General features: G+C 28.6%; 1 protein-coding gene across 1 annotated transcript; it reads left to right on the forward strand.

Annotated features, from left to right (window-relative positions):
* Positions 1-557: 557 nt before the first annotated feature.
* Positions 558-20838, forward strand: LOC148238916 (uncharacterized). The gene is made up of 4 exons (XM_088186802.1): positions 558-807; positions 10404-10717; positions 14970-15057; positions 20022-20838. The coding sequence occupies exons 1-4, from the start codon at positions 678-680 to the stop codon at positions 20546-20548; spliced, it is 1059 nt and encodes a 352-aa protein (XP_088042928.1). The 5' UTR covers positions 558-677; the 3' UTR covers positions 20549-20838.
* The last annotated feature ends 1908 nt before the right edge of the window (positions 20839-22746 follow it).

The raw sequence follows: 22746 nt of genomic DNA on the forward strand, positions 1-22746 counted from the left end.
TAAGTATATTTTATATATTATTATTAAAATATTACTATTTATAATTAAATTACAGCAATCCCTTTAGGCCATTAAAATTATGTAATATTAATTTAATTTCCGCTTCATTAATTAATTAATCGATTATCAATGAAGCGACAGTTTACATTAAACTTCTCTGTCAACATTATATTATCCAAATTAAGATGTTGTAAATCCAACCAGTAATTACAAATATACGATACCGTGCATTTAGCACGGATATCGCGTGCAATACTATTTTATAATGTTTTTTTTATCAGGGAGTGGGGTGTGTACCTGTATCAGATTTTGCACACCACGTGATCGCCGATGACCGTGTGTTTGTGCGACCCCTGCAATTCGTACCCCGTTTCAGTTGTCGTTCGACAGTCTCGCTGGAAGGGCTGTGCGACATAGACCTCCCTTCCACCCCTCGACAGTGTCTAACAACTTGTTTCGATCTTTGATCGACCTGTCAAATAAATAGCACACCACGAGATACGGACATAAATCGTCGTCACTTGTCATCAATTTATAATTAATGATTTACGTCACATAAATTCGATTTGATTCACTTTGGGTGTCATTCGTAGCCCTGCTTTCGTCTCGGAAACATTGTTTAAAACTGTAGAGGAGTGTTTGTATGTGTGACAGTACTTCAAGTGTTTTATGAATCTATGATGATTTCGAGACAAGGAAACACGAGGCCGACTGCAACTTCGGGAATGAGGCCAAGATCGCTATACAGCATTGATCAAATTTTGGGAAACACTCAATCTACGCAGGATCCGTTTAGGAAGCATCAAGGTATGTTAAGTATTTTATTAAAATAAAAACAAGCAACTTACTTTTAACTAGTACTAAATCAATGTGATTTAATTGTTAACTGCATAACGATAAACTAAATTAATTAAATTCACATATTCTTTATGATATTATTTTGAAATGGTTTATTATTGATTATATTTTTTTAGATTAATTAGTTGTTTTTTATAAGCATTGTTGCATGCATAAAATAATACACAATAAGACAAATTAATTTAATATGTATGTGCATATCGATACTGCTTTATACTTAGGTATCAAATTTTAGTTTAAAAATCGATCAAATCATTTAGGAAATTGTATTTTGGTTCAATATGGTTTTGTTTTAAATAATATTTTTTAGTAGAAAAATAACAGAGGTCATTATCAAAAATTAAATAATACTATTTTTTATAAATTATAAATCTGTGCAAGAAAATACTTACATACAATATGCTACAAATAAAAACTGACGAGGGTGTAGTAAGTTGCATATTATTATTTTTCCCTATTATTAGTAATATTTGCGCGATGTATTCCGGAAATAAAATATAAGTAATTATTTTGTTAAAAAGTTAATTACTATTTAATTACTGTTTTTAAAATTTTACTTTATTTGCAATATAATTATACAAATATTGCGATAAGATTGTTGTGAAGAAATGGATAATATTATCAAATAACAGGAAAATCGTTAATTAGTCATTAATTTTATTATTTGAAAGAATTTAAATATAAATATATTTATAAGGTAATATATGTACATTAATGTCATATTTATTATATTTTATTAATGTGAGTATATAAATATTATAATATTATGTTATAATTTGGCATGTTTTTAAAAATATAAATGCAAGATATTTTAGTTTTTTATAGTTAAACATTTTAAGAATGAATGGTAAAATATTTATAATAATGACGATCGAAATTTAATTTTTAAAGTATTCGGGATCGAACTTCATATAAAAAAAATATAGTTGCAATAAATCGATATATAAAAAATAAGTTTTTAATTTATAAATTTATTATAAGTGTAATTCATAATGAATTAAATATAATAAACATTTTATCGCTCGCAATTGATATATTGGTTAAAATTTTTATATATAAATATTGATTTTTATTATTCTAGAAATTAGAATAAAAAAAATATTGTTATTCATATTGCAAAGTTTACTACATTTTTATCAACTAACTTTTCGAAAAAATCTGTATTATGTAAATTGAAATAATTTTTAATTTTTTTTTAATGTTTTTATTTCGATATAAAATAGTGGTACAATAAATTACAATATTTAAAATACAAATATTAGTGCCTAGTTTTATATCTATTTCCTAATTTTACAAATATGAATTTAAATTAATATACTACGGGATTTTATCTTATAGCATGGTGTTTATGTTCACTTGAAATAATTACTTTACATTTGTATATTTAAATGAAATGAAATTCCTTTTTAGAAATTTTAGATATCATGATTCACATGATTCATATTTTATTGCTATACTCATTAATCCCGTCGTAATGTATATAGATAATAAAATTAAATAATATTTAAATGAATTTACAAATTATATTAATTTCTTAGATACGGTTGCTCACTCAGAGAGGAAAACCATTAACACCATAATCGAAAATTAATAACAGGGCGCAGCAGTGGAGCAGTCAGAGAGCATTCCGTAAATGGCGCATTGTGTTTCATCTGCAATATTCTTTCTTGAACGGCTAGAGTGCGTCTCGAGAGTTTAATGCATCGTGATTTGTAGCAAAGGGTTACATTTTAGCCTATACGATATCTGGAGGGCCTTTCAAAACCTTCGTTCGACAATATCCTTTCATTTCCCCACTCGAATTATCAGTGTACCGCTGAATATTAGCAATCCATGTGGCTCGTACGCGGTTCGCGCCTCGTCTCAAAAACACAATACACTATTTATATTTGTTTAAATAAATAGACTTGTAGCGGCTGAATTCCCGCTGCGCCTTTATAATGCACATTGTGTAACTTTAATAATGACGGATTTACACAGTCCGCATCTGGCGGTGTTTCTAAAAAAATAATTGTTTACAGTTCGCGTAGCTTTCATAAAGCTGCCCTTAAGAATCTTTCATAACTAAATGATTGAGAAATATCTAATAATAAACGAAGCACCCACTCTTAGTACAAATAAAATAATCTTGAAATTTTGGATACAAGCATAAAATAGCATTAAAATAAAATGAACAGAAATCCAAGTTAGTTTACAGCAATACAATTAGTTCATAAACGTGTATTTTTTATTATAACCACTGAAAAAAATAGACAATTTATAATTATATAGATAATTAAATTTGCCAAATTATAATCGTAAATAATATTGGAAGAAAAAAATAAGATGGCATAAAAAATACTGTTGTTTATAGAAGAGTAACTAATTAGATGTAGCACGTATAGAATTTGATAACTTCCTAATAACCACAACAGCTTACTGTTAGGCTTTATGTTAAATAGTATGCATTTCAATCTTTTAACTTATATTGAATTGTCGAGGGCGCTCTGTTAAATATTTATTTATAATTAAAAAATTTATTTTTATTTAAAAAAAATTTTTACTTACTCTTATTTTTATTTTTTATTATTGATATTTTTACTGGTAAAAATATGTATCTACTGGTGAAAATGTATTCCGATATGATTTTACTGAAATGACATATTTTAAAAAATATTTTCGGATAGATTCGATACTGTATTTTTAGACTTTCTTTTAGGAATAACCACATGAAACTGAATGTCTTATTTATTTATTTTGCTGCATTAAATCCAGTTGTCTAATTATCGATAATACAATATATAAAAACATTAAATTTATCTAATTCAGCCGGTGCTGTTGTTGATTTTTTTGTTATTTCTTTGCTTCTTCCTTAGGTATTCGATCTAAAAATTCAGATTGAATTCCTAAATTTACTGCTAAATATTTCCTCTCATATCTAATATTTTCAAAAATTCAAAAAGCAATAAAATCAACAATAATTTGCAAACAAATTTTAACACAAGTAGAGCCGCATCAAAGACTACAATATGTTCTTTTAAATAATAATGTTTATTGTTAAAGAACTACCTAGAAAGTGGGTGCTTTTGAAGGCAATGTTCCGCTCTTTTTTTTCTTGTATGTATAAAAAAGGCTGAAGGAACATATTAGTTCAGATTCATTATTTGAGGTCGATTTTTACATTTTTTATAAATATATTCCTGCTATGAGTCTGGCCACTCAAGGAGAACGGGTTCCGTGAATTTGTCACCTCTCCCTCTCGGCAGACCTGGTCATATTTATGAAAAAAAATATGATATATAGTAAAATAAATACTAAAATACTATTGAATGAATTCAATATTAATTTATTAAAAAATATAGCTTTATTTTGTTTGAAATATATTCCACGTAAAAAATTTGCGTATAATTGCTCGGTTCTTATCACTTAATAAATTTACATAGAATGCTCTCTATCTTTGCGTCCAAAATCTGTTTAATATTATGTATTCAAACGAAAGTCCAGCCATTTCAGGAAAATATGCAAACGAAATCACATATAACCGGTCGGCTTTAAACGGATCCAATTGAGATGAAAATATCAAAGGTCCGGTTTTGCTTTTAACGCCCTTTGTGTAACGTTTGCATATATGCATAACGCTTCTAACGAGGTGTATGAGTTCATTAAAATGGAACTATCTTTAGCAAAAATATCATGTAAACTACGAGCCACGAGATAACCTACTAAAAATATTTTAATACCAGCAAGTGTGCTATCGTCTGTCTATCGTGCCGTAGATAATAAATGTACCCTCTTATATATTAAAAGGGGATGAAATCAAGGATTTGCGCTTTTTAAATCGACTTTGCTTTGAAGCAACGTACTGTTATCCCATTTGAAAAGTTGTTATTTCTGAATTTACGTGGGATAACCGAGTATGAGAAATGCAAGGAGGAAATTGGCTGGGGAAGCATTGCTTGATGATCCGATCTTATAACATAATTGGTCACACCGACTCTCCCCGATCGACATAAAGCCCCTATTAACCAGAAAAAAGCAATAGTTCTCAATTATTTATATTATATTTTATTTGAGCCAATTATATACATATGTGTATGGCAGCAATTTTTATATATATTTTTAAATTAGATGCAATTCGAAATATTTCAGTAATAGTATTTTTATATTTTTTGTTCTTCCCTCTTCTTTGTTTTGGTTTTATTTCATGGATTATTGTTACGCAATAGTGTGTAAGGCAGTGCGAATTTAAATAGCAAAAAAATATTAGTATGCCATTTCATGTCACTGATGAACTTATTTGAGAAACTGAACTGTTTCTGTTTTATTAAACGGTTATTAAAAGATTAGGCTATCGAAAGCTGCGGTGGGTGCCAGAAAAGAGAAAAAGCAGGTGCGAGAATTTTAGGACGTTAGAATTAAGAAACTTGATCCAGAGATTGTGATTGACGTTCTGAAGGCAATATCAGTCAATCCCATAATAATAAGTAGTTTTTGAAAAAAGTTCTGGACTCGTTTTCTTCATATTTTCTACATCCCTCGTATTAGAGATATTCAAGTAAAGTTTTCCATTATTAATTCTAAAAAATAATCATTATAATAAAATAATCTATAAATATAGTACTCTAAAAATATATTAAATATCGTATGTACTAGGAAAAAATTTGCAATTTTACTATTGTATAAAATTAAATTATTCTTTTCTTTTAACACAGACAATAAAATAATGATTAAAAGTAAATAAATTAAGTTACTTTAAAATATGTATTATTTCACTCGCGACTAGCTTCATGCGTTGTACAAGACCCAGGTGCTTATAATGGTGCATATACGAGTATGTTTCAAAGAACAGTTAAAAATCGTATCCGGGCAATTAGTCATCGGATTTAATTTTAAGTGAGGCCATCATACGTGCAGTTTGATAAAAAAAAAACGGCCGATTATTTCTTTACAGTACCAGGGGTCGGCGAGGGGTTGAAATTAGGGGTAAACGCTTACAATAGTCGGACCACTTATGTCTCACTGGCTACACAGTATTATAATGAAATCAAACAAAATACCGCTCAAAGCATAGTAGTTTCGAGTGCGCCAATTTACTGACAAAAGCCGTTTAATGCTCGTCTTCGTTTCTATTGTTGCCGTTTAAACAGTTATGATTCTATTAATGAACACTAAAATTTTATTCCTTTGGAAATATATGACAGAAATTGGCTGCTCCGCCGGACAGAAAGTAATGTGTCTTAAATGGGTTTTAATTGTGTATCAATCAATGGGGTGAGTTCGTCCCCTCCGGCGCTGATATACTGCCTTTGTGTAAAACACGAGCATACATATTCATAAGTGATCATTTGAACACCGCACAAGTATCAAAATATTGTATCACCCCTTTTTATGCGTTGTTCCCCGCTTTATGACCCGACGTTTCGTGTTCATTAACGTCGGTTATGACGAGAAGGGTAGAGAATCGAAATTTTTTACGGATAATTGTTATTGTTATTGAAAATTTAAAGCTTCATATAAACGTACTGGTATTAAAAAATATTTGACAAATCTTATATTAAATAATGTATGCATTATTTTCATTGAGATTGTCTAATAGAAACATTAATATAAAATAATTATATAAATTGCAAACATACAGTAGTAATTACTAATATAGTTTTTAAATTCAAAATCAATTAACAACTAATAATTAATTATTATTCAATCTATAACTTGACATTCGATGATTAATGAACTATTATTGTGACGTCAAAAGAGCTTATTAATTTACTCATCATAATGTTTATAATATTCAATTATAACATAAAGTAATATGGTTAAAATAAATGATGTTTGTTTCAATTTATGATATTGAAGATATTTACTATCTATTCATTAAAAAAGTAATAATTTTATATTCCTAGATAATTTGCACACTACAAAAAGATTTAAGTATTTTTAAACACGACGCTGTTTTTAAGATATCCAGTACCCAAATTCATATATAATCGAATTTTGATTAATTATGCTAGACTATAAATCATTTTTAAGCCATTTCTGTGCACCAAAAATTTGATATTTGATATCAACGATAAGGACTGAAAATATTTTTTTTTAGTTCTTGTTACAAATTTACTTTGATGGACATTACAATCGTTATATAACATAAATATTGTACTATGTGAGTGATTACTTTTTTAAAAAAAATGTTCTTTAGTTTCTAAAGTATTTTATTTTGAGCAACCAAAATTTTAACTAAATATTTTATAATATTAAAGATTAGAAATAAAGATAATAATATGAAGTATCATTTTTATAACAATTTTCGTAAATCTAAATTAAAAACCAGAAATATGACTTTTTATGAAAGGAAATTTACCGATGTGACTTGTATTATTTCCCCCCAATGTCTTTTATAAGCAGTTTAGAATTATTGAGGAAATGTCAAGAAACATTTTAGCTTTTAACCGTCGCCAAATACCTGCGCGATTAAAACCATTTCGGGCAGAGCTTGATGCAAAAATCTGTCGATTTGCACTGCAGCGCCGTGAAGTACGATTGCGTATTTGGAACACAGGCACGTAACAAATAGTGTCCCCTTGGTGCCAGGGGCCGGTAGTGTGAGAGAGCAGAGGGTCCACACGGCGAGGGAAATAAAAAGCTGAAGTTTCACAAATGGTAATCCGCGAGCACAATAAAGCCATTCTTGTATAAGTGGAATTAAATGACGTGTGCCTCCGCGTTGGTGCATCGCCCGTTGCTAGCCATTTTTTACACACACGTACACAAAAATATACATTTATGTATGTATACATAATTCTATGTGTAAAACATACATTGATATTTTTCAACATCCACTAATTTAAATTCGCTGAAAGCAAACCGTCCAATTAGCGCAAATCGTCTTTGTGGCACTGCTTTTTATATACTGGGAATAATTTGGCAAATATTGTACCAGAAACGAGTTTAATCGTGCAATATTTGTACGTATTTAGTTAGTTAATCAGACATTTGTAAATTTCGATTTTTCTTTTTTTTCCAACAATTTATAAAGATTGTTTACAGTAGAAAATTATCTTGACGATAAGCAACTCATATGTATCAGAAGTGAGGAATATAGACAGGGCCGCCGTGTGTGCCCGATACTTGCGAAAACTATGATTCCGGGCCTCATGTCAAAAATGTCATTTTATATATTTCTAAAATCATATATAATTTATTTAATAACTTTAAATAGATACAAGTTAACACTTTCTATGCTACAAATAAATATAAAAATTAGCCAACGTTGCAACTTGTTTTCTGAATTCATATTTTATGCGAAATATTTTAAATTGCCATTAAAAATTATTAAAAATATCTAGTCATAAAATTTACCTGATTGTCGTGTTTTCTTTGCTGCTCAGTGTTGCCATATAGTGAATTTACAGTCCAGGTCAAAAGCACTAAAATTGTGCCATCGTTTTTTTCGCCAAATTTTGACCAATAAGGGAGCGCGAAAAACAATTATCTCTTCTCAGAAGTCAAAAATCAACGTCAAAAACAATAAAATTGTGCCGTAGCCATCGTAAGGGGAACGCTCGTTATCGAGCGTTCCCACTAAAATTGAGTTTCATATACATATCAGTTTAAATTAACTTTCGTTAATAGAAATATATATGTATCTACTGGTGAAAATGTATTTGGACAACTAGTAAAAATATAACTTCACATTCGCTGTAACATTTATACATCAGATGGAAATAAATAATGATAAGTATGTAATAATATATTTATATTACTATATATAAAAAAGTTGAAATTAAATCATTTTACTAGCATCTGCCAGATAATTTATATTTCACTGGTAAAAATATATATCTATTGGTGAAAATGTATTCCGATATGATTTTACTGAAACGATATATATAAAAAAATATTTTCGGGATATATTCGAGACTTTTTTTATAGATTTTATTATAAGAATAAGCATATGAAAGTGAGTGTATTATTTATTTATTTTTCTGCATTAAATCTAGTTGTCAAATTACCGATAATACAATCTATAAAAACATTAAATTTATGTAATTCAGCTGGTGCTGTTGTTGATTTTTTGGTATTTCTTTGCTTCTTTGTTACGTATTCGATCTGAATATTTACTGCTACTAATTTACATTCATTGAATATTTCCTCTCTTATATAATATTTTTTCAACGTTCAAAAAGCAATAAAGTCAACTTTAATTTGCAAACAAATTTTAACATAAACGAAGCCGCGACAAAAATTACAATCTGCCCCTTTAAATAATAATGTTTATTGTGAAAGTACTATCTAGAAAGTAGGTGATTTTGAAGGCAATGTTCCGTTTCTTTTATTTCTTGTATAATATATATAAAAACGGTTAAAGAAACTTATACCTGAAATAGATCAGTATATAGGTATATCTTAAACAGATTCTTTATTTGAGGTTATATTTGTAAATATATTTTTGCTATGATTTTTTCCGGAGTTGGGCCCCTCAAGGAGAACAGCCCCTGGAGTTTGTCTTTTCTCCCATCTTCTCGGCAGGCCTAAATATAGATATAGAGACAAAAAGTAAAGATTCTAATTCCAGAAAATATTTTTTAAGCATTTCTTATATTTTTCAAGAAGGTAATCATATGGACATCGATGAGCTTTTTGATTCCAGCGTTTTAAAGTAGGACTAAAGGACTATTATCAATATATGTTTTTTTACTAAATTAATCGATGGCAAAGGAGCGCCTTAAATGCAATTTTATATTATAATCTTCTTTCAGCCTTACATTCCCAACACTATTTTGTAATTTTTGTCATTGATATAAATAAGTTGCCAGTTCGCAGAAATTAACTCTTATTTACAACATAATAATAATAATATATATAGTATTTAGTCAAATAGTCAATTTGACAATATTTTTTAATTAGATCATGGATTTGGTTTAATTAGATCATGCACCCATCTTGCATATTTATGTATAAATATAAATCAAATTTTAAAGTTTTTAACTAGCACAGTACAAACATATTTCAACTAATAAAACTATCTTTTATATAAAGAAAAAGTTTTTGCCAAGGAACTGAATTAAAATTAATATACACTGAACATTTAATTTATTTATTGGAAGTATCCCTTTACAAAGTTCAGTTAAATGTTGTTTTTTAATTCTTAGAAATATATTTAATTAAAAAAAATATTTATTTAAATAATACATGTATTTCAATTACATAATCACATTATAGATATTTGTTACTGAGAGATTTCAGCATGATAGTTCATTTCTTTCATTGCATTACGCCCTTCAAATCGCATAATACGCTTGTTTGCCTTTTTATTAAAAGGTTTTCATTTTTGACCCCACGTTTTCAAGGGATTAATCCCTTAAAAATATATACACCGTTACACTCATATAAAAAAACTAGTAATGTTTGTATTTATGTACATGTGAATCGTTTGTCGAAGCCATGTGAATATTTGTATAATAATACGGCGGACGAGAGATTAAGGTACCATATATTTAAACCCAATGAGAACCCTTGTCATCTCATAATTGGATACTAACGATCGGATTTATTTTTTATTGTTGCAGAAGTTCACATGTCGAAGCCGGAGTCGATGAGCCCCGAATTGGCTTCAGACCAGGAAGAAGTCGAAGGAGATTCAGAAGAACAGCAGCATCAGCAGCAGCAAGAATCCTTGGGAGATTTGCCTATGTTGGCTGATCTTGTTTCCAGAGACGAAGCAGGAAACGAACGACCTAGAAAAGTTAGACGATCGAGAACGACTTTCACTACTTATCAGTTGCATCAGTTGGAGAGGGCTTTTGATAAAACACAGTATCCTGATGTGTTTACCAGAGAAGAATTGGCAATGAGGTTGGACCTCAGCGAAGCTAGAGTCCAAGTTAGTATAATTTTGAACGTTTTATGAATATATTTTTTTAACTACACCTAAATAACACTTCAATAACTAATATATTCAATAGTGAAATATTTTATAGAGCTATAGAACAAATGATTTATCTAATATATTGTGATAATTTGATTAAATTATTTCAATTTAGCTTTATTCTATTGCCTTTTATTGTTTTAGATACATTGAAATATTTTTAATATAAAAAAGCCCTCACTAGTATGGTGTTAAAATACATACTAGTAGCTTTTGGTTCTTTCCCAGTTATAATTTAGTATTAGCTAAGCGCCTATGCTGTAGCAAAATTTTATAAAAATAATAATATGCCGTTTAATAAAATTCAAAGAATATTAATTTATAAACGTAAAAAATGATTATAAGCTTTTTTGTTTCAAAAACCGGATTTAGTCATTTTTGCTAATACCGGAATTGTTCATTGATATACTGTGAATAATTATGCCTTAAGGTTGTAGTACGTCAATTAATTAAATATAAATTTAAGCTAAAATATTTCCATGATGTCAAATATACGTCATTTTAATTAAATACGCACATTTTATATAACATTATAAAACAAATTTGAGTTATGTTATAAATGAGTATTGTTAGTTACACACTAATTTTGCTAATAAAGTTGCCCGAAGGCAATTTTGCTTTTATAATTTTTCGACACGGAAATAATGCAGTAATTACCTATAAATTAAAAGCCATACAGTAAAAATATTTTCAAGTAAGATACTGAAATTTTGATAAATAAAATTGTTTTATTATTGTAGTATTTGATCGCGTTACCGATATCCATACACAGCTACTTTAATTTTTCGACTTGCTTACAGAGAGAATGTTCGTAAATAGTGTGTTATGATATTTTTAATTATTATTAAAATTTCTTGCGTTACCGGTATTTGTTAACGATACTTCGAGTGGGTGTATGAGCGTTTCCATTCAAACCGATAATTGTGTTTCAATTTAATTATGACATTGTTATAACACAAAATGAAAATTGCAATTTAATCCGATTTTGATAACGCGAATCGAGTGTGCATCGCTTGGCGAATGTATATGGTCATGTAATTAATGGCGAATAATTTTCAATATTATAAATCATTGATCAGCGTCAACGCTGTACACTTTGAACGATTTTAACTGAGGCCGACGGCTATAACAGTTAATTAAGCGAATTTGGTAAATCGTCGAGTTCAATTATTGTCGTTATTAACTACTAATTTATATACGCGTAGCAATGTTGCACAACCAGAACATTTAAAAGAAATCATAACGGGTACTATGCTTCTAGTATCATACTGATGAAATTTTAATGATAATATATAAAAATTATATAGATTATCTGGAAGTTTTTTTTATACTGATTATATATTACATAATTCAATTATAATTTGTATTATTGATTATCTGGTCCATTCAATAATACTAGCTGTCGGCCCCTCGCTGCTGTGAGGTACCGCAGCTAGTGAGTGTATAAATACCGGACCATAAACTTTTTGCGTTCTAAATATTTTTTTTGATTCGTTTAAATTTTTCTGAATACAGTATATATTGTAGCTGCAGACTATATTGTAGAGTAGAAATTAAGTGTAAAGTTACACTGCACTGCATGTTTTATTGGTAGTTAATTATTGTATTTTCATCATGGTTTAAAATCATTAATTAAATATTTATTATGTGATATTATATTAATTATTAAAAAAAACACCGAAAAAAGATAATGGTTTCGAGATAAATATTCTGCACACTCCTCAAGTGCTGCAATAAGATTAAAATTATAATAATTAATATGTTCAGACTATTCAAATAAAAGTTACGGTTAAAACTTTTAAATGAATCAACTCGCGAACAAATTTAAAGTAATTATGTGAAATAACCAGCAGTACAATGGCGGAATAACTGTGTGTGTGCGCCTGTGTACGTAACAATGGTCTGTATAATTGAATTTCCGTAATTTAAGTTAACCAGGCGGTAACTGGGCATTTAAGTAATTTTGTAATTAGCACTTGCATAATGGCGACGGATTGTTCCGAGGGTTGAACAAGGGGATTAACCGTAATTTAACCAATTTCATATATTATATTTATACGTTATGTTATAATGTATGTACTTATGTATAATATATAAAATATGTATTTATATAAAATATAATATAACTGAAAATAAGTGCCAAAAATATTTTTCTATAGAGTTATTGAAATGAAAGTCTATAAATATATACTTGTGGAACAACCCATACGTGTATTATATTATATATCTTCATTTAGTGCCTCACACTGCTCATTGATACCATTCGTCGCCTACACGAGTGTCGTCTGCTAATTCATTTCCGATTGGGTACCATTGTAGCTCGGCACACACCCTAATTACGACCATCACTTTCATCTATCTATATATAAATTGTCCCTGATGGGTCAAATTGATATCAATTTTGTCGGTGGATAAGTAAACTATTTTTTTTATACAAAGTTAAAGTAATCATATTTTTAATATTAATAAGATAAATATTATTGAATTATAAAAAAAACAAGTTTTTGTAAAAGCGTTTATTATTTATTTTTAATGTTTAAATAAAGATTGAATGTCGTAAAAATAATCTTTAAAGTTTTAGCTAAATATTTTATTTTAATATTATATGGTTCATATAAATATACAATAGATATTAATGAAGCAAAATAATATTTCAACTCTATATTTTGATGTTAGTTGCATTTTAATTAGAAATAGATTCTGCTGGAACCATATGTCAAGTCTTGTATTGAAAAAACACAGTAAAATTAAGAAAATAAATAAGAAGTGGAAGATTTATTACGTTTTGATCTTCAATGAGTGATCATCACGCGCGTAGTCTGGCCCTTATGCGTCATATTTGATTCGATCTTGCTACATGTCACAATATCAAATCATAGATTTTTTATTTTATTATAAATAGGTAGAAGTTATTACCTACCATAAATTTTACCTATTTATAATAATTATTTATATGGGTAGAAGATATACATACCAACACGATAGAGCAAAGGTATAATTATCACATGATCCAATAAAAAATAAAAAATAATTTATCATAAGAAAAAAGTATTTATTAGGATAACATATTTTTTTTATATTAGTAAAAATTAAATGATTAACTTTAAAATATGTAAATGCATTCGAACATGTGAAGATTATACGTGAAACTGTAACTGCTCTACCTATGCCACACTATGAAGGATTATTAAATTATAGTGGCTCGGTGCAATAATTCGCTGTATTATTGTAAAGCAACAATGGATCACGTAATGAGCGCCAATTGGATGGGTGGTCTCTTTGCACCCACCACAACCAGCCCCCGCATATGAAAGGGTAGTTAAATTCGAAAAATTTTGACTACGTTTCGCGTTTCAGAGAATTTCAATTTTAACTGTTAACGATCGTATTATTCGAAGGAATCCATATTATTAGATTAAGAATTTTATTTTAAATATAATAATTATATCCGAATATATATTTTTTGTCAAATCCTACATAGTTTGAGAGCCAATGCTCGTAATGTAGCGTGTATTAAGCGAATTACCGCAGCATTGAAATGTAAATGGTGCGGCAGGGTTGTTCGGCTGTGGATTGAGTTGTTAACGCGATACTATGGTTATTGGGTCGTGATAGAGACTTAGCACTGTCTTAAATGTATGATTTAGCAGCATTCACTTAAAAATAAGAATATTCTTTATGAAAAAATGTTGCGAATCTTTGGCGCGCGCGCGAGAGCGTTAAATGGGCGTAATTAGTTAGGCATTTAACTGACACAATTATTGCATACAATATACAGTTAATGCAGTTTAATTGTGTGTACACCTGTTTCAGAAGCGTTTAAGCATTAACGAATTAAATGTCTAATTGTGGCAATTATCAACTATTCGGTTAAATGCAAGATTAGAGTAGTTAAGTTATTCAATTGAACGAATTATTAACTTTGATTTTTTTAGAGAAGTATGAATATTGCACATAACTGCAAATATTATTGAAATCAGCTGATGTATATATCGCTTATGTGTTAATGATCATTTTGTTAACATAATGTTATAAAATTACATTTTGCTAACAAACCACGAATCGAACTTAAAACATACAATTGCAAGTATTTTTTTGCAATAAAATTGCTACAATTCATATTTGGGATAATTACCAGATTGAAAGAAAATATGTATAATAATCATTGCGTTACTCTATTGATTTATATATTAATCTTTTTTTTTAGGTTTGGTTTCAAAATCGAAGAGCAAAATGGCGTAAGCGTGAAAAGGCACTAGGGAGAGATACTTCATCATTCATGCATCCCGATCAAGGTATTTTTTATGTTTTATTATATTTAATTAAATAAACAACTATACCATCGTACAATTGTAACGTCTAAAATTATATCGGCACTATATTATATTCTTTTTAAATTAAATGCAAAAAAAGACACAACAAATTGCAATGTAAAAAATATTTTCATAATTACATATGCTTATTAAAAATACATTTAATTTATAAACATTATTATAGAAAAAAAATATGGCGTGACAACACGTTTTCAGATTCGATAAGATCACGTTCGCTTAAAAATCAAATATCATTAAAAACATATACGAAGATAGGGATATTAAACACCGGCGTCAATTAGGACCACGTTTTGTGATATATTCATTTACAAAAAAACTATAGTACTGAACTCGTAATTAAAAAGCGATTAACTTTGCTAGCTTGAAATATCTGTATACCGAAAAAAATATGTCTCGCCCTATCTTCATCGCCTGAAAAACGAGCTCGATGCTTTATTCATATAATAATAAGTGATTTTAAAGTACATAGTAAATTTTAAAGTTATTAACGATGAATAAGCGACTAGTTAATAGAAGTACTACTTCAATTTCATCAATATAAAATATGATCGTATAGCTATATTAAACCATGTTTCTTTACATTATTGCTTATTATCTCAATATCTAGTTATTTTTTTATACATGCAAAATGAGTTTTAATTTTAAACACGTATGTGTTAAATGCAACTCATAACGAATTATTAATTTTGTGGGGATATTCTATGGGTTATTACAATTTTAATTAAAAAAAATTTACACATACACGCAAATTTTTGTCTGTCAACGTCCCTTTCGCATGTGCAGAGATTTAATCGAAAAATGGCAAATTTACATCGATATTATGTCTAGAGGCATTTTTGCGTCCTGTCATCGCTAACCCCATTACTCTTTGTAAATTAACTCCTCTATTCCCGGTGTGTATTTGCATACCCATAGAAAGTTTATTTTTTCATATTTTGTGTTGCCGTTATTCACGTGGCTCTATTTAAATTATGGCAGTTTTTTACCTTAAAACTATCTACACAAAAAGGGCTTCTAATAAATATACTGCGATATTTATTTTAGTAATTTATATCATACAAGACAGTAATTTTTAGTTTATTGTAAATTATATATAATACAGATAGTTGTAGTTTACAGCAGCACTTATTTGATTAAGCTGCTGGAAATCGTACATGGTACCACCAGTTTATAGTACTAGGGATTGCCATACTGGAAGTACCGATACCAATAATACCGGTATTTGGGCAAAAATCTATCGTCGATACTACCGGTATTACAAAAAAAATATTACCGATAGTACCAATTTTTTTTAAATCAGTACATTTTATTTGTTCAGTAGTGTTATCGGTGTAGGAAAGTAAAGTATAATATTATTATACATATTTTACGTATTTTTAATTCTATATTATGTTTTTATATTTTTCATTATTTTTACCCGCTGATAATTGACCTTTTTTGTTTTGCATCTCTGGTGAGCGATGCTTAGAGATTATCTGATCAATAAGATTTAGTTGTAATTGCAAAAAAACAATTCATTAAGAAATAAAAAAATCTAAAAGCACACACAAATTTCTACAAAACATAATCACCTGTGGTGAAATGTAGTAAACATTTAAAGGGATAATAATATAATTAAAATATTTAATATACCAGAACAATTTTTGCTAGGGTATTGGAATATTTGGGTTTTGCCAATTGATTTATTTTTCGGTCTTTATTTTACCAATTAATTAAAATAATAATAGTGATTTTAATACTAGTATTAAAAATCCTGGTATAATTGCTATACCTAATTAGTACATTATAAAAATATTTTTTTTGCTGCATCCTATTTGGTTTATGAATTCTCGACACTTGATCTCCGCAATTAAAGATTTTTGGCTTTAAATTTAAGATTAAACGATTTTTAAAAATAATTTTGCTAGTATATATTGTATAAACTTTATTATTTATATTGTTATTTTTATAATTCTTTTTCTAATTGAATTTAGTCAGAATATTATATTTTTATTCTACCTCTCGTATTAGTATACCTTTCTGATAAGGATTCTCAGCTAAAATTTCTTCATTAAATGGGAAAAGTCATTGTATCAGGTATTTTCCCAATGAATCTTTTATTAGAATATCTTTAGCATACAAATCCTGAAATTGCTTATTTTTGTCAAAGGTTGGTAAATATTTTTTAATTTTTAATTAAACCTTATTAATTATAAATGCTTACTATTATCACAAAATAATTGCCTTTTCAGCATAATTTCTTCGGAGTCCGGAAAATTTATCGCCAGCAATTCGCAACCAGCAATTAATCGCTTGTGGTTTACCGCAGCGTCATTGGCTCGCATACACAATTTAAAACCTACAAATGATCGCTAAGATATTTTATCGCCAGGCAATACGTATCATTTATATAAATTTATTGATCTTTTTATAATTTCTATAGGTGTTATTTTTATCATCTGCGCAGGGAATAAATACAGTTTTACTGATATTACCAGTGAAATTATAAATAACTTTTCGATATATTTTAACTGGCATAGTTAGTAAAATTATATTATAAATTATTAAAAATATATCTTCTCTGTAACATTTGCGAAACGTCCATTTGCTGTTCAAATCCAAACATAACCTAATGAAAGTTCTAAAACAAATTATAGTATTTGAATTTCCATAAGATCCATTCTTTCAGGTTAGGTTTGGGTTTGATCAGCAAATGAACGTTTTGTAACCGTAAAATATTTTAAAACATTTCATAATTTAAACTTCTCAAAATTTTAATTTAAAATAATATTTTTTTTAGACTTACCGCACCGTTTATTAACCAATTAGGTTTGTTTAAACACATCTTATTGCTTCTAGACAGCAAAATGCTGGCGATCATTTGTAGGCTATAAATTGTTTATGCGTTCAACTGACGCGGCGGTAAATTGCTAGCGATAAATTGCTGGCGGTGAATTGCGGACGATAATTTTTTTTCTCATTTTCTTTGACTTAAATAACGAAATTCCTTAAAACGTTTTTTTAGAATTGTGATATTAGTGTCTATTTACTCGACAAAAAAATTCCATAAAATCTGAAAATCTAATATATTATACACATTAATTTAATATGTAAACACATTAGAGTAACCTTGTATAACGACTGTGCAGTGAAACAAAATGGCGGCGATACGATTGACATGTAATAAAATGTGTATACATATTAGTGTAAACGTTAGCTTTTAGTACTACATATATTTATGACCGGGTAGGATAATTCGCTTTATACGTGTCGGACAGTTCTTATTCATTTTAAAACACGTTCTAAGTGCGTGGGCAATATTTTATAATGACATGAAATAAATGATGATAGTTAGTTGTCCCCCCCGTTTTATACACCTATCGCCATTATTGTCGCATTACCATTTTAAAAGATACGGATCTTGTCCGCGTTTTTATTTACACGTTTCCTAACCTTAAACACGATTAGCGCTAATTTCGTACTGTACATGGTGTTAAATTTTATACATTTTATTTTTGTATCCGAATATTAAATTTGGTGTAGTGGTTTACCTTTGTATTCTACATCGAGTTTGTAGATAGTGAGGAAGAAGAGATATTTTAGAGAACTTTCTTATAGTCCTGAATTTTTTTTTGTGATAGAACAATATATTTTAGATTCAACAATTATTGTTATTGGTAACTATTAACGCAAATAATTTTAAAACTAGTATCGTATTTAGTAATATGATTATTTATTATTATTGAATTAAAATTTTAAAAATTATCACCAATATCACCTGTTACATTTGAAAAGTGTTAAATATATTAATAAACTGTTGTTGTGAAAGACAATTTAATTAATTTTTTTATTACTTTCACACGAATGTAAGAGATATTAAAATAATTGGCACAGACCTCGCGTATTATTTATTTATAGCGCCTTAAGTTTAGAAATATAACACCATGTATATTAATACCGGTATCATATCCGATACAAATATAACAAACTATCACACCATAACATAACTGTTGTATTGATTTTGCAATTAAATTATCTTTTTCATCGGCTTGGTTCAGTTGTCATGTCCATTAAGTTTTTATTGTAAATATGTATTAAAAAACATATCTATTATAAACAAATCATGTAGTATGGTGATATATTTTACAATTTTAAAATAGTTTATCATATTTTTATTTAAGTATTATATAATGACTTTTATATAATTTATTTTTTATTAACTAAGGATTGCTACATGAATCCAAGAAATATAAGTATTATTGGATAACGCATAGCTGTAGTGTATTTTAGTCACCTTCTACAATGGATTTGTTATGTTTGAAGAGAATATATAAATAAAAACAATTTGTCATACATATTTGTTAAATTATTAATTTATTATCCTAAATGCTTTGATATTAAATTAAAATATTTTTAAAGTAATTTTTGTTATTTAACTGATAGCGGAAACGCAAATTATATATCTAAGCATTATGATGCTCTTTTGATGAAAATTTTGTTGTTGGTTAAAGCCCAGTTTATTGCGCAAATACGCGTTAAAGTAAAGTTGAAGATAAGAAAGGATTGTTTCGCTTAAGTATTTTAATATATATTAGATACATTAGTGTTGCTTATGACGCGAACTTAATGGATTTTGATATTAAGCGATTTTATTTATTATACATATACACGTTTAGTTAACATCGCATGTTTTAAACATATTTTCAGTGTACATATGTGGCAAATTGCAATTTCCACACCCCATGACGCATACAAGGTGTCATTATAATACGCCTTATCATTCTAATCGTACAATCGACAGCACTGTTTTTGAGTAATTATTTATAATTTACTTAAAACTCGCGTTTTTATTGTTGTTATTTTTATTGAAACACGCGCTTACCGATGAAAGTTCAGATAGGCATTCTAATCGACAAATAAACATTATATGCATTTTTTTGTTCCAGGTGTACCCGATTTCGCGTTGCACGCTCAACTGGCCATGCCGCCGGTGTCTGCCGATCCTTTCTGGCCGGGATTGGGATTCCCTCACATGTTCGCCGGTCTGCATCCCAATCCTTCGAACTTGGGACTGCCGTGGTCCACTCAGGATGCTAAGAGTCCTCCCCAGTTTCCGGTTCCGTCCTTTCACGCGCTTTTGTCTCAGTACATGCTAGCCGGAAGCGCGAATCTTCCTGTGCCGCCAGGCTTTCCAGGGATACCTGGTTTTCCGTCTTTTGCACATATACCAGGACAACCGAGCCTGAGCTCAAATCCTGCTCCGTCTAGATCCATGTCTCCGGATGATGTGAGAGAAAGCTCTAAAAGCCCAAGATCGACGGGCAGGAGTGACGAAGGAAGCCGTTCTCCGCCTATGGACTCTGAAGAATCGAGAAAGAATAGCATTGACGCTTTGAGAATCCGCGCTCAAGAGCATCTATTAATGAGTGGAGGACAACATCTGCTTTTGCCAAAGCCTAAACTTCAAACATAATAAGATTGAGTCAATGTATTTTAAAAGCCATTTCTAGAGTTCAGAGCTTCGACGCTGCCATACTAGAGAGGGTTCGTTTAACTGAGTAAAAACATATATTTATTTCAATTGAATGCATATTAAATGTAAACTAAAGAAAGGGGCGAAACAATTAGAAGAAAAAAATCTAGGAGACCCGATTTTTTTGCATTAATTAGAGATAAAATTATATACTTATTTCTCATTTACAAGCCCAAGTAAAGTTGAACTTACTCTCTTCTAATATTAGTAGTATCACAAATTATAAAAAATAATAACTGATTTGTATTGGATCAATGCACTATAGAAGTGTTATCAATTAAATATTTCTTAGTATTTAAAAGTTATGTATGTTGTAGTTATTTATATAAATATTTCATTAAAGAATACAAATAGTGTATCGTTTAATAATATTAATTACGTGCAATAAACAATAAAAATGTATATAATTAAATTAATATTGCTTCATTATATAATATAATATAACGGTTTCGTGTTTAGGAAAGTATTTATGTTTGGTCAATTTTAGTATGAGTCATTGTGTATTATATAAACTATTGACAATTATATCATATCAAATTTTGTAATCTAGTATAAAAATGTAAATATGTATGTTAAACAACACGTTAATCGAGTATTTTAAATTAAAACCAAAAATTAAATCGTAGGTATGTATTAGTAATCGCAAATTATCACCATGTAATTAATGATATAAAATAAAATAACATTCCAAAGTAAGCATTATTGTGTTGTTTTGATTGATAGATTATTTACACTACAACAGGGATGAAGTAAGACACCGATAATAATAAAAATACAGTAATTTTGTTATTTGTCAGAATTTTATGGCACACAGGTGTGTTTGCGATTGATCACACGTCATAAAGGGTGAGCTTTTACACCTGTTTTGTTCTCATATGCATGGTTTTAAGCAGGTGACTCTTAATCAACGCATCGGGCACGAATCACACTAAAAATAATTATAATGTAATTTAATAACAATAAAATATTTTTCTGGTTGCAGTATAAATATGTATGTCACTCCAAACGAACTCCCTTTTAACGACAAACGATTTTTGTGGGTTGCTATCATTAGTCGACAAACTGTAATAATACAGTTTTCTCCGCAGGTATAGCAATTAACGTTTGATATATGTTCTAATGGTGGAAAAATAGATTAATTTTCATATCATAATGATATATTACCTTATCACAAAAACTCTTTATACACACAACATACTCGAACGGACAATATTAAAATGTAATAACGAACCAGTGCCACGCATACTTCCACGAAACTGAATAAAAAACGAAAATATACGTCATAAATATTTTAATACACTACCTAATAAATAGGCAAGTATCAAATAACTAAGTCGACATTTTTTTAACAGCTATTGTAAAAAAAATACAAATCTACAGATTTTTGTCACAGACATAACTTAATTATTTTTTTAATTGTCTATTTATTTTTAAGCATTTCTGCTTTACAGTAAGCGTAATAATTGGTACAAAAATCGATAAAAAGCATAAGTATCTTTTAAAAGCTAAGTTATTTTTTTAATAAATAATAGTTTTTGTTATTATATGCAATTATGGCAGTTCATCTTTTTTATTCAATTGTCGCTAGGTAGGCAGATGGTTATATACCAGTACCGTTCTACTATCTACTGGTAGATAGAAAGTGGACGCCTGTTCTTATCTACCAGTAGATAGAAGCGAGTGATTATGAGCATTTTAGATTTAAAAAATAATTTTTTAGAAAATTTGAATACATTAGTTATTATGAATAAAGCTTGCCGACAAAAACATTGTTATATAGTACGATCCTATGTAGTATTTTATGATTATGAAAGCTATAAGCAAAAGTTATTTGTTAACTTATTCCCATTTTTATTTTTTTTAAATACACGTTTTTTATATATTTTATTGAAATAAATATTATAAAACTTTTATGCTACTAAACATTTTTTTTCTTAATCTGGCTTTACTTTGTTCCAAATGGTGATGACAATGACTATATTTTGTTTCCAATGGTAGTTGAACATCTTTAAAAGTATATGCTTAAAAAACAAATTGATTATTTAACTGTAACAGTAATGGTAAATTACATTCATGGTGCGCAAAAGGTATAGAAAATTTTAATGTTACAATGAAAATATAAACAATAATTTTTTTGA

Source organism: Plectrocnemia conspersa, unplaced genomic scaffold, assembly GCF_051122295.1.
Source record: "Plectrocnemia conspersa isolate PC_06_02 unplaced genomic scaffold, ASM5112229v1 ptg000001l, whole genome shotgun sequence".
NCBI lineage: Eukaryota > Metazoa > Arthropoda > Insecta > Trichoptera > Polycentropodidae > Plectrocnemia > Plectrocnemia conspersa.